The 11,745-nt window shown below is 43.5% G+C and overlaps 1 protein-coding gene across 1 annotated transcript in view; it reads left to right on the forward strand.

Moving 5' to 3' along the window:
- The window catches only part of GDI2 (GDP dissociation inhibitor 2), a 29,154-nt gene extending 18,095 nt beyond the window's left edge, over nucleotides 1-11,059 (forward strand). Inside the window, exons 5-11 of the mRNA XM_066592122.1 lie at nucleotides 44-242; nucleotides 969-1,100; nucleotides 2,131-2,230; nucleotides 6,167-6,338; nucleotides 6,425-6,569; nucleotides 8,226-8,280; nucleotides 10,229-11,059. Of these exons, the coding sequence (XP_066448219.1) occupies nucleotides 44-242; nucleotides 969-1,100; nucleotides 2,131-2,230; nucleotides 6,167-6,338; nucleotides 6,425-6,569; nucleotides 8,226-8,280; nucleotides 10,229-10,378 (953 nt within the window). The 3' untranslated portion in view covers nucleotides 10,379-11,059. The remainder of the gene's footprint in view (nucleotides 1-43; nucleotides 243-968; nucleotides 1,101-2,130; nucleotides 2,231-6,166; nucleotides 6,339-6,424; nucleotides 6,570-8,225; nucleotides 8,281-10,228) is intronic.
- The last annotated feature ends 686 nt before the right edge of the window (nucleotides 11,060-11,745 follow it).

The following is an 11,745-nucleotide window of genomic DNA, read 5'->3' on the forward strand; positions in this document are numbered from 1 at the left end:
TGGCTCTTCAGAATATACCTAACTGATTATTCTTTCCCTGAAGGTTTGATGGGCATGTTTGAGAAGCGGCGGTTCAAGAAGTTCCTAAGTTTTGTTGCAAACTGTCAAGAAAACGATCCAAAGACCTGGGAAGGAATTGACCTTAAGAAGACAACCATGCTGGAGGTTTATAAGAAATTTGATTTGGGACAGGATGTCATTGACTTCACAGGCCATGCTTTGGCTCTGTACAGGACCGATGAGTGAGTGTTGGGTTTCTTTCAGAATTTCTGCTTTTCATTCCCTTCTGGGGTGATTTTAGGGGTGTCTAATTTTGCATCTTATGTAAACAAGTAAGATTTAATGAGGAGACAGCTATATATTCATTCTTAAGATAATTGGCTTTAAGTGGTGGGATCTGCTGCCCATTTCTCATGTCACCATTTACAAGATACTCTTCATACTGGGGCTGAGAGGATACATTCACTGTATGCTAATGCAGGCACACAAGCCCTCCTAATGCTGCTTAGGACTTGTTCACACATTCAGGTTGTAGCGGACAGGTAACGCAGGGTCCTTGGCTGTGGGCAGGGTCTGGTTCCACTGTGGGCTCCCACATGCGGAATGCGATCCGCCCATGAACATGGGCTTAATTGGTGCTAAAGAAACTCAGTGGGCCTTACTGAAGAGGCCTAAGCCTCTCTTGCTGCAGCAGTCTCTGGTTTAGCAGTAAAATTAACTACTTTAGTACATTTTTTATTTATTTTTTTTTAATGTTACCCTTGTTCCAAATTAAAGTCTCAAGCAATTTTCTTTTGCATGGCTGCCTATGGTGGCGAGGTTCAGGCATCGGCGTGTTCTGGCTGTTAATGCCGCAGTAGAAGGGTTGAGAAGCCTGGGTTTAAACTGTGCATGTTACATATTGATGACTTTCTCTGTCTGCCCCAATCATTGTGCATCAGTGTCTGATTTTCTTTACCCACCACTAGATATCTGCAACAGCCGTGTCTGGTGACTATACAGAGGATTAGGCTATACAGCGAGTCTTTAGCACGTTACGGCAAAAGCCCTTACCTCTACCCACTCTATGGCCTTGGAGAACTGCCGCAGGGATTTGCAAGGTAAGACTCCTGCGTCTTGCACACATGGGCCCCTTCGCGATGAGATCATGAGGGGCTGTTTAGTTATCATGGCAGCCCAGAGCCTTTTGAAGTGGTACAGAAGAAAATAACTTCGGTATCCTCATACTGACTGACCCTACAGAATAAATGTTGTCATTTTCACTGCAGTGTGTACGTTATAAAAACAATACCCCTGCAAAGATGGCAAAATTGTCCCCACTCATTTCACTCCATTTAGGTATTAAAGTTTTTCGGTACGTTATATGGCACATTTAATAATACCATTGGTAAATACAACTTGTCAAGCAGAAACAAGACCTCAGACCTCGATGGGGAAAATAAGAGTTAGCATCTTTTTGAAAAAGTAAAAAACAATTGCGGTCTTAAGGGGTTAAATAAGTTTTAACCAGGAAAAAAAAAAACTTCTGTGCTTAAAGGGAACCTATCATGCACAGCACCATAAACTAAAGTCCTGGTGGCGTTGGGACTAAGCCGAGTGTTTATTTTTTTTTACCTGCAATCCAGTCAGCCAGTAAAGCATCGTGCGGTGATGACAATCTGCGGCGGTGCTTTCTTATTTTGTTTTTTAAACATACTGAAGTTTGAACATGTGTCCTAAACTTCCAACTCTGTTAGCTGACATATTCAGAACAGGTTTTCTACCTCTTAGATGTGAACAAAAAGGTTCCCCGTCCCTGCTGGCAAAGCTTTTTAAAACTTAGAGTAAGGTTACTCTCACACATGCGTTCAGAAACCGCAGCATTTTTACCGCAGATGGTGTGTTTAAAAAGCACTGAAACCCGTGAAAATAAAGCAGACAACGCTCAAAAATTGCGCCATTAGAAACGCTGCATTTGAGCCCCTGTCTGCAAAATCAATGGTGGTGTGCCACGGTTAGCAGGGCACTCGGGACGCGTTAACCTTACTGTAAGGCTGCACATAAAACCTTTTACTGTGATGTGGATTTGTTGTTTGGTGTTTTCAAAACACTTTAATAATTTCAGTTTTGTTTTTTTTTTTCCTGCCGCAGATTAAGTGCCATTTATGGAGGAACCTATATGTTGAATAAGCCAATAGAGGAATTGGTTATTGAGTGTGGAAAAATTGTTGGTGTCAAATCTGAAGGAGAAGTAAGCATAGTTTTTTTGTATTTTTAAGTTTAAAAAAAAAAAAACTTTCTTTCCAGGTTACTAAACTTAAAAATGTTAGTCAATGGTTGCTGCGGCTGCATTATAGGTCTACTTCCTGTGCTGTCCGTACTGACAACGGACGTGTGGCTGGCCTTCAAAAATCCTGGACAACCCCTTTAACTGCTTAAAGGGGTTGTCCCGCGAAACAAAGTTGAGGTATACACTTCTGTATGGCCATATTAATGCACTTTGTAATGTACATTGTGCATTAATTATGAGCCATACAGAAGTTATTCACTTACCTGTTCCGTTGCTAGCGTCCTCGTCTCCATGGTGCCGTCTAATTTTCAGCGTCTAATTGCCCGATTAGACGCGCTTGCGCAGTCCGGTCATCTTTCTTCTGAATAGGGCCGCTCGTGCCGGAGAGCGGCTCCTCGTAGCTCCACCCCGTCACGTGTGCCGATTCCAGCCAATCAGGAGGCTGGAATCGGCAATGGACCGCACAGAAGACCTGCGGTCCACCGAGGGTGAAGATCCCGGCGGCCATCTTCGCAAGGTAAGTAAGAAGTCACCGGAGCGCGGGGATTCAGGTAAGCACTATCCGGTTTTTGTTTTTTTTTAAGCACTATCCGGTTTTTGTTTTTTTTTAAACCCCTGCATCGGGTTTGTCTCGCACCGAACGGGGGGGGGGCTATTGAAAAAAAAACAAAACACGTTTCGGCGCGGGACAACCCCTTTAAGTGTTTTAGTTAATACAGACCACAGCAGCATATAAGCCGTAAGATAGAGAAGGGGCTCCCTTTGTTGCTCGATAGTCCCCCTGTGACAAAATCAGCAGGTGCAGATGGGTAATCCCTGTGGTATAGCTTTACAGGCCAACGATGACAAGCTGTACAGACACATTGCAGTGTTTTGTACGAGCAAATACATGTGAACTTAAGAAAATTAAAAAAATGTAAATTTCTTGTCTGTATCATTGAGGGACACAGCTTTGACCTTGGGTATATAGCACCTGCTGACTGGAGGCGGACACTAAGCAGACTAACGAGTTGGCACTCTCCCAGTTGCTATATACCCTCTGCAGGTACTCGGCTAATCAGTTTTAGCTTGGTGTCCGATGGACCAGGGCTAGCGGAGAGGCAGGACTCTCCCTTTTAACCCAACCGAGGAGGGCGAACTGAGTGGAATTAACATTGTTGTGTGCCCTGTCCCCTCAGAAGAAATAAAAGGCACATCAAGGTACTCCTGAATGTGGCCCGCCAGCCGTAGAGCCCCCCTTTCTTCTACTGGGCAGTCTGCTGTGAAAGGGCAGGCGCTGAAGGGGGAGAGCTCTGCTGGAGTTGAGGAGCCATTTTACCTTGGCGGAAGGAAGGAAGAAGAAGATAGGCGAGTACAAAGGAGCAGATAAGAAAATGGCTTCCCCTGCTGACCTGCCCCTGTATAGGGTTCCCTCCTGTGTCAGGCACATGCGGGAGGGTATTGGCTGCCATGCAGTGTGTTGCACCATGCGGCTTGTGTTATGCCTATACTGGCCACCTTGGTGCTATTTTGGAGTTGGCTGCTGGGATCTGTTCTACATGTTGTTTCTTAGCAGCTCAGCTTCACAGGTGTGGTTGATTGTGCTGGTCTGGTGTGGGCTTCACTCAGCCAATTCCCAAAGTCTGTGCTCCTCGTCATGTTTGCGGCATGTCTGTGAGCCACCATGCTTTTTTTTTTTTTAATGTGGAGCCGCTGTGCGGCTTTAAGGTATAGACCAGCCGCTGGGCGGCTTTAAGGTGTAGCCCGGCTGTGGTGTTGAGTAGCCGCTGTGCGGTATTGTGTGTAGCCATGCGTGTTCTGCATGGGGTCACATGGCTTGGTTTCTGCCACCATGGGGCATGTATGTATTGGCCGCTGTGTATTGTATTATAATTATTTGCCATTATCCGCCTGCCGGACAGCTTGACAAGCCCGGCCGCTGCACTGAGGCGACAGGTGTTTTTTGCGTGCGGAGGGACCTGTATAACAAGGTCTATGGCTAGGGGATGGGAGACCTGTTGTTTTCTCAGACCCCTTTATGCCTCATCTCTGAGCATACTGGATGTCTAGGCACCCATTAACGCTAGTCGCGGTTAAAGAGCTGATTACACTTTATACCTGTGGCTTATATTTTCCCACGCCCTTGGGTACTGCTCTTGAACTTCCCAAGGTCAAAGCTGTGTCTCCCAATGATACAGACGAGAAAAGTAGATTTTGTAAGGAACTTCTCGTATAATCTTTCTTGCCATGTTCATTGGGGGGACACAGCACCCACCCGATAGGGGTTCTCTTTTTGTTAGTCTAGGGGCGCACGGTGTCCTCCTAAATTATTTTAAGCACTACCATTTCGTAACCAGCCCCATTGGGGCGATTCTACTGCTTGCGTTCAAAACGGATTAGCTGAGTACCTGCAGAGGGTATTTAGCAAGCGTGAGGAGCCAACTCGTTAGTCTGATCAGTGTCCGCCTCCAGTCTCAAGGTCAAAGCTGTGTCCCCCAATGAACATGACGAGAAAGATTTTACGGCAAGTACCTTACAAAATCTAGTTCTTGCAAAATGTTAGATCTCCAGAATACGATTGGTGTCAGGCGGCGCAAGGCACAGTAAGTTTATTTTAACCACTTACCGGCTGCATAATATAAATATGTCTAAGGCCCAATGTCCACAGGAGCATTTGATTTATGGAATCCACACGGGTCACCCGCATGGTAGGGTTAATCTCTGATAGTTGCCGCAGGTGCTAAATTAGCTACCAACCTAACCTGTAGCTAGCTAATCCAAGTTTAGATGAGGTTAGCTGAAGTGGCTATCCATGATGCATGTGGTGCATCAAAAGACTGCTTGCCCTATAACAGCAAAAGCCTAAGGCGCAAAATAAAGCAGCAACCGCAGAGTCTCCTGTCCAGATGGTACGCATCCTGCAACTATCAGAGATTAACCCCGCCTATACCTAGATAGCTAGCCATAGTACAGAGCAGTAGAGGTTCGCCCCGTGTGGGCATCTCATAAGCTATATTGAGCCATTTTTGGTGTCCATTTCTCATGACCAGTTCGGTTTCTGAAACCAGTTTTGGTTCCTGATGAGTCATACATGACGAAACGCATAGAACTTGTAATAAAGAACGATATATTCACAGAACAGAGTTCCGTGTACAACAGCCGTTGTGCTAAGAGTATACACAATTTTACCCGAAGATCAGTACTCTACGTGGCAACCGTCATATTTCTATCGCAGCATCATAGATGGAGAACTATCACTGATGGGTATTAGTCCGGTCGCGCTCTATAGTGACTTACATTGACACACGTTTATCACTCTAATACTAATATAAATACACAGGACGGCTTTGCCCTGGGCAGGTCCATTGTGTATTTTTGGACATTTCTTCAATACTGGCTTGTAGCCTAAATTGGAGAAGTATGTTTGTTTGTGGTCTTTTCATGTTGGTCACAAATATAGGACCTTTTAATCATTAAATAAATCAATAAAGGTTATGTTTTAGGGGTCCACCCAGTGATTAAAAAATATAACCTCTTGCGAAAAACAAGCAGTCATACGGCTATGTCAATAGAAAAATTAAAGTTATGGTTCTTGGAAGGCAGAAAAGAAAACGGTGATAAATCTCTGGTTCTTGGGTGGCTAAAAGGCGTTTCTACAGGACTCCTTCTGGCGGTCCTCGGGCAGTTAGAACAGCTCATGTTAGAAGAAATGCAAAACACATTTTACATCTCTTCTAATGTAGTGCTGGACTCTAGCTCAGGCCTTGGCGTCTCCTTCTGTACACTGCATTCTGGATTTGGTTTGTGTCGTGGCGAGCTGATCTGTTGCTTTGTGTATTGAGGCATACATTGGTTACAGCAGCCATATGTTTGCCGTGTTGTTAAATGATGTAAGTAACATCTCCTTCATTCTTGTAGATCGCCCGATGCAAGCAGCTGATTTGTGACCCCAGTTATGTTACGAATCGTGTTACTAAAGTGGGGCAGGTTATTCGTGTGATTTGTATCCTGAGTCACCCAATAAAAAACACAAATGATGCCGATTCCTGTCAAATCATCATTCCTCAAAACCAAGTCAACAGGAAATCTGGTAAGATTTGAGATGTGTTCACAGTCTATGCATAGAATTGTATGACCTGCCACGTTCTATACTATTGTGTTTTGTTACTCCCTCAGACATCTATGTGTGCATGATTTCCTATGCACACAATGTGGCGGCACAAGGGAAGTACATTGCTATAGCCAGCACTACTGTAGAAACAAATGATCCAGAGAAGGAGATCAGACCTGCACTTGAACTCCTGGAACCCATCGATCAGAAGTAAGTAGAGTTGCTCTTCTTTTGTCCGGATTCACAGAGGCAAACTGTATTGGGCTGAGAAACTCTGCCCAACATCACACTTGCCAATGTGCGTTTTACACGCCGATGAGAGGTTTTTATTCAACGCCTCGCATCACTTCTCTGAAATTGTGATCCTCCGGCACGTGTTTCATGCGTTTCAGATGATCGCAAGTGTTTCCCATTGATTTCAGTGGAAAACCTCACATCGCAAGGCATGCAAGGGCCGTGCAATGTCTTTACATATCCCATTGAATACAACGGATGAAGCCTTCCAATGGAACGTCCAAAATTAGAACTTGCTGTGCGGGATAAGAAATTGGTCATGTGAAATGCCTCTCTTCAAAATAATGGAGTTCATATTTGCGTGAGTTTTGTGGGCCTCGAAACGCACAGAACTCGCGTGATATTCTCTCTTGTGGGAATGTAGCCTTGAACGGTCATTCTGGCAAACACACTTTTTTTTTTTTTTTCACCCATGCCTGTCACACCCTATAGGTCTCCTCTGTGTATTTCAGCTGTTTCCCTGCAGTACATCCTCCTGTTTGATACTTATCAGCTACCATCATTGTAGTGTGTGGTTTTTTTTTTTTTGTTTTTTTTTTTTAACTTTAAAGTTTCACATCAATCCCATGATGCTTTAGCTGAGTATACCATTCTGCCTCCCAGGTGGGGGGGACATTTTAATTATTACCTTCTATATTTACCTAAATAAGCTACGGACTTTAAATATACAGTCAGGAGGATGAGCTGTGATCTCCTCTATAATAACTGTGATCATCATCAACACTGCCAGGGATTGGCTATGTCCACCTGTAGGCAGTTACTGTGGTAGAGCCATATAACAGCATCACATAAACGGAGAATTGGTCTAGAAAATGAATCCATACACCCCAAGAAGATCTTAGTTGGTTAGAATTGAAATTTCATCACCATCTGAGGGAAATGAACAGGAGTTTCAGATAGAAAAGAGTAACCAAGGTAACACTGGGGGGATAGCTATATAATGGTTAAAAATGACTGTAGTGGCCCTTTAATATCTGTTCTGGCCTTCAGTAATCTTTTTCTAATATACCACTCGATTGTATTCACCCTCATACTATAGAGCCGTAGTTGTAATCGCTGATCTGCTGACCAGCTCTCTTTAGGGTCCAAAAAACAAATGCATGTACTATTCCACGCATGAAAACGTACAAGACTATCGGACATAAGGTGTGTGGGGTCCATTAACATCCAAGAGCACATGGGCAAGTGTTCATGTGCTTTGTGTCTTGTGCCCAGTTTTACCAGGCTTGCTCACACCCGGCGCTGTGAATGTGGTCTACCCTTCACTCCTCTGCTGTCCAGCTTGGTTCAAATGAGGCCGTGTTCATACAATGCCCCCAGCCTTTAAAAGCTGAAACCAGGGGTGGAGCCTAAAATCAGGAAGTGATTTGCCCCTCGTATGAGGCTTTGCTTATATCTATACACTTCAGACAGAAGTGTATAGAATTTGGCTTTTTATCATTATATATAATATGCCTCCACTTACCATCTTATCTAGAAATAAAATGCTGACCTGTGGGGCGCGCTGGCAGTTTGTCTTTCTATGCAGTCTTAATAATTGATTTAATGTAACTTTCTTTCCGCCTCCTTCAGGTTTGTTAGCGTTAATGACATGTATGCTCCAACTGACTTGGGAACAGAAAGTCAGGTAAGTTTTCTAGAAATCTCCACCTGGGGTTCTGACCCAAGAATGGTGCTACTGGCAACAATGTCTGATCTCTACTAGATGATGTTGTGGTGTTAGACTCTTTTCTGTGTTCTTTGTAACTATCTGTTCTTTGTACTATGTACTCTTCCATATAAGACCATAGTATACCAGTTTGTATATTCATAAGTCACTCGTCTGTCATTTAAGGATAGCAGACGTATTTCTTCACTACACCTGCAGATATCAATGTTCCTTCTTATAACAATCCACCAGTGATCATCTCAGACTTCCTGTCCTTGGCTAAATGCTGATTCTGACAGCACTGTTAACAATAGAAACAATACACAACTGGGCCTGTAACGGGACCCATCAGAATGCTAAATATGGCCAGAAAAAAAGTTACAGTAGGTGTCATTACAGCGTGTACCTATGATGCGAATGGACAACTTGGCACATGCATTCCTCTCTTGGCAGCTGCCATCATGTTCAGTGTCACATCCCCAGAAACCTCCCCAGAACAGATTGAAACCAGCTAGTTGGCGTCAGATCTGCTGGCTGAGGGTAAAGGAGTGCTATTGAACCTGAACTATAGCCTCATTCACATTTTATAGCATTCCTGTATGCACAGCTGTTCTCATGCCTAAGCAGCAGGGGTTTGTAGAAATGTGACCTAAGTGGATCCAGCAGGAAGGAGAAATAGAAGTCCTTTTATATTTTCCGTTCCTTTTGAATCCACTTCAGGCTTTTAAAGAAAAAAAAAAATTGTGAAAAACTGCTATAAGAACCCAAGTGATGCCACCTTGAGGGTGGTGGTTTGGGGGCATCTTGATGCAGTTTTTTTTAGCCAAAGCCAGAAGTGGATTTAAAGGGAATAGGAAGTATAAAAAAGGACTTTTCCTTCCTGCTGGAACCAGTTCCAGCTTTGTCCCAAAATGTAGATTTCTTAATGGCAATTTTTGATGCAGTATGTGAAACTGCCCTTCTAGCTCCGACAGTTGGACTGCTGGGGATGGACTGATGACTACAAAGTGGAGAGTGGTAGCAAAGAGCAGCTCTTGCTCTGGAGGACCTGTTTGGTATTACACAGACGGTCCATTGACTTACTGTATTTTTGGGACTATATGACTCGCCCAGGTTTTAGACAACCAAAAATAGAAATGAAAACAATCATACTAATTACAACTTCCCTGGCTTTCTATGGAAATAGAGGATTGATGTCATTAACTTGAGTTTTCAGCTGTTTAATGTGACATCCAAAATATTTGAGTGATGTTGGATGTAAAAGTAAACTTCAAGTTCATATAATTGCCGGTGATCACGTCTTTGCCCTCACAAGGACCCTCCCATATCGGGAGCAGGTCTCCTATAGAACTGACCATACCACCAGGTATGGGAGAAAAAGGGACAAGCCAAAGTGTCAACAAAGATAGTTTTGTGCCCATCGGGTCTCACTATGTTTGCAGAAAAAAATCCCCATCAAATGTTAGTTCTTGAGCAAAAAAACTCACTGCCAATAACAATGAACCACTGAAAAGTGGTGTGGAGAATTTGGATATAGAGCAACCACATCGCAGGATGGCCAGCAATTGGATTCAACAGGAATGGGGAAATAAAGGAAGCACTTCTACTTCTTTCAGGCTGAATCCACTTCTGCTTTGGTTTAAAAAAACTTCATCCAAACCTGCCTGGTGCAAGTAAGAGATTAATTGCATGTCATGAGAGGCTTCAGCACTCGAGAGAAAGAATAGGGCCTTTGTCTCTCCAGAAACAATGCCACTCTTGTCCATGGGCTGGTCTAGCTCGGCCCCACGGACTATGCTGCACACAGCTCATGGAAGAGTAATGCAATTTCTCGAAGGAAACTGACCCATTTTCGTGTGTGTGTGTGTGTGCGTGTGTCTGAATTCTGCCATTTGTCAGTCGTTAACGGAGGTCACTCTCTCTCCAGATCTTTATTTCACGCACATATGATCCAACAACTCACTTTGAAACCACCTGCGATGACATCAAGGACATCTACAAGAGGATGACTGGATCAGAATTTGATTTTGAGGAGATGAAACGCAAGAAGGTGGACATCTATGGGGATAACCAATAGAAACATGCATCATGTTTGCAAGAATTCCTCAATCTACTACAAAACACATTTTGGAAATTAGGATCACTGTATGAAATTCAATATTGCAAGGCCTGCTTTTTGTAAAAACTGAAAACCAAGAATACTGCACTGGTATTTGCTCCGTGCCGCGCTACTGTCAATATCCCAAACTACTCTGCCATGTCTAGCTTACTATATGGGAAGGATCTGATCTTTCAGTTTGACTGTAGGCGTAATTCATGCAGTTAAGTTCTGACATTTTATTCTTATTTTAACTTAGATTCTGCTCGCTATACTGAATAAAGCATATGTATGTATATGCTTAACCAGTTAATCTGATTTGCTAGAAGAAGCTTGGAAGTATTTTGAGCAGCACCTCAGTTATTACTCTCCATTACTGTATTAGTTTATGGTTGGTCCATTCTGAAACATGGAGCTCCTGGTGTGGTGTTCTTGCAGAGTCTTAAACCACCTGACACCAGCTGGCTGTAGACACTTCTGTTTTATCGGCACCCTAACAGATAATAGTATTATGCAGGCAGTGCTTGCATTTATTTCCTCACTTGAAGAAACAGAAGAGCAGTATTGATTTGACTGAGTCCTACCCTCAAATGTTGCTTTAATAGGGATTAAATTCATGTCTGTACTGCAAAAGTAAAGCCAAATTGTGGAAACATGTAAGGTGGTCTATTGCATTTGTGGTTGTGTGTTGACATCTGACAGTTGTCCCTCCACTTATAGTGTACAGTCCCTGGATGACAGCACTGGGGTTGAAGGTTACATTATACGGTTATGAAATTACACTACATAAACCTTCCCAGATTTAAGTAAGCTGAGGACAGTATGCCAACTTAAAGGGAACCGTTAAAAGTTTATTACACTAGGTGGAATATAGCTGCAGGACTGCAGGTCCCGCGATAATGCGTCTGCCCTGGCAGTGATTAGTTTAGACTGAAGTTAGCACAAGTCTTAAGTGAATGATTGTACGCAGGTGCAGCCATCCCTGGTCACCTATTGTACAGGCAAGTATATGAAACTGTAATGCCTTATGAGACATTGGCACCTTCTAGGCAGGCAGAACCTTTCTACAGAATGCAGAGAAAGGGAACTCTACAAGGACCTCTGTTGCCCTTTGATATGGGACAGTAAATTGAGGAAGGGGGATTATAGCTGCAGTCTGGCTATAGGATGTGTTGGCAGCAAAAAAATGACACTTAAGTAAAGGCCAGCACATCAAGAAAAGCCTTCAAGGAAAATGTAATACATCCACAGGCAAGGGGCTAGAAAGATACGACATACAAGTTGACCCCACACTACAGCGAACTGAGGGGTGATTCTCGCCCTTTTTCTATTCCATAATCCTCTTG

The sequence above is a fragment of the Eleutherodactylus coqui genome, chromosome 2 (genome assembly GCF_035609145.1).
Source record: "Eleutherodactylus coqui strain aEleCoq1 chromosome 2, aEleCoq1.hap1, whole genome shotgun sequence".
Lineage (NCBI taxonomy): Eukaryota > Metazoa > Chordata > Amphibia > Anura > Eleutherodactylidae > Eleutherodactylus > Eleutherodactylus coqui.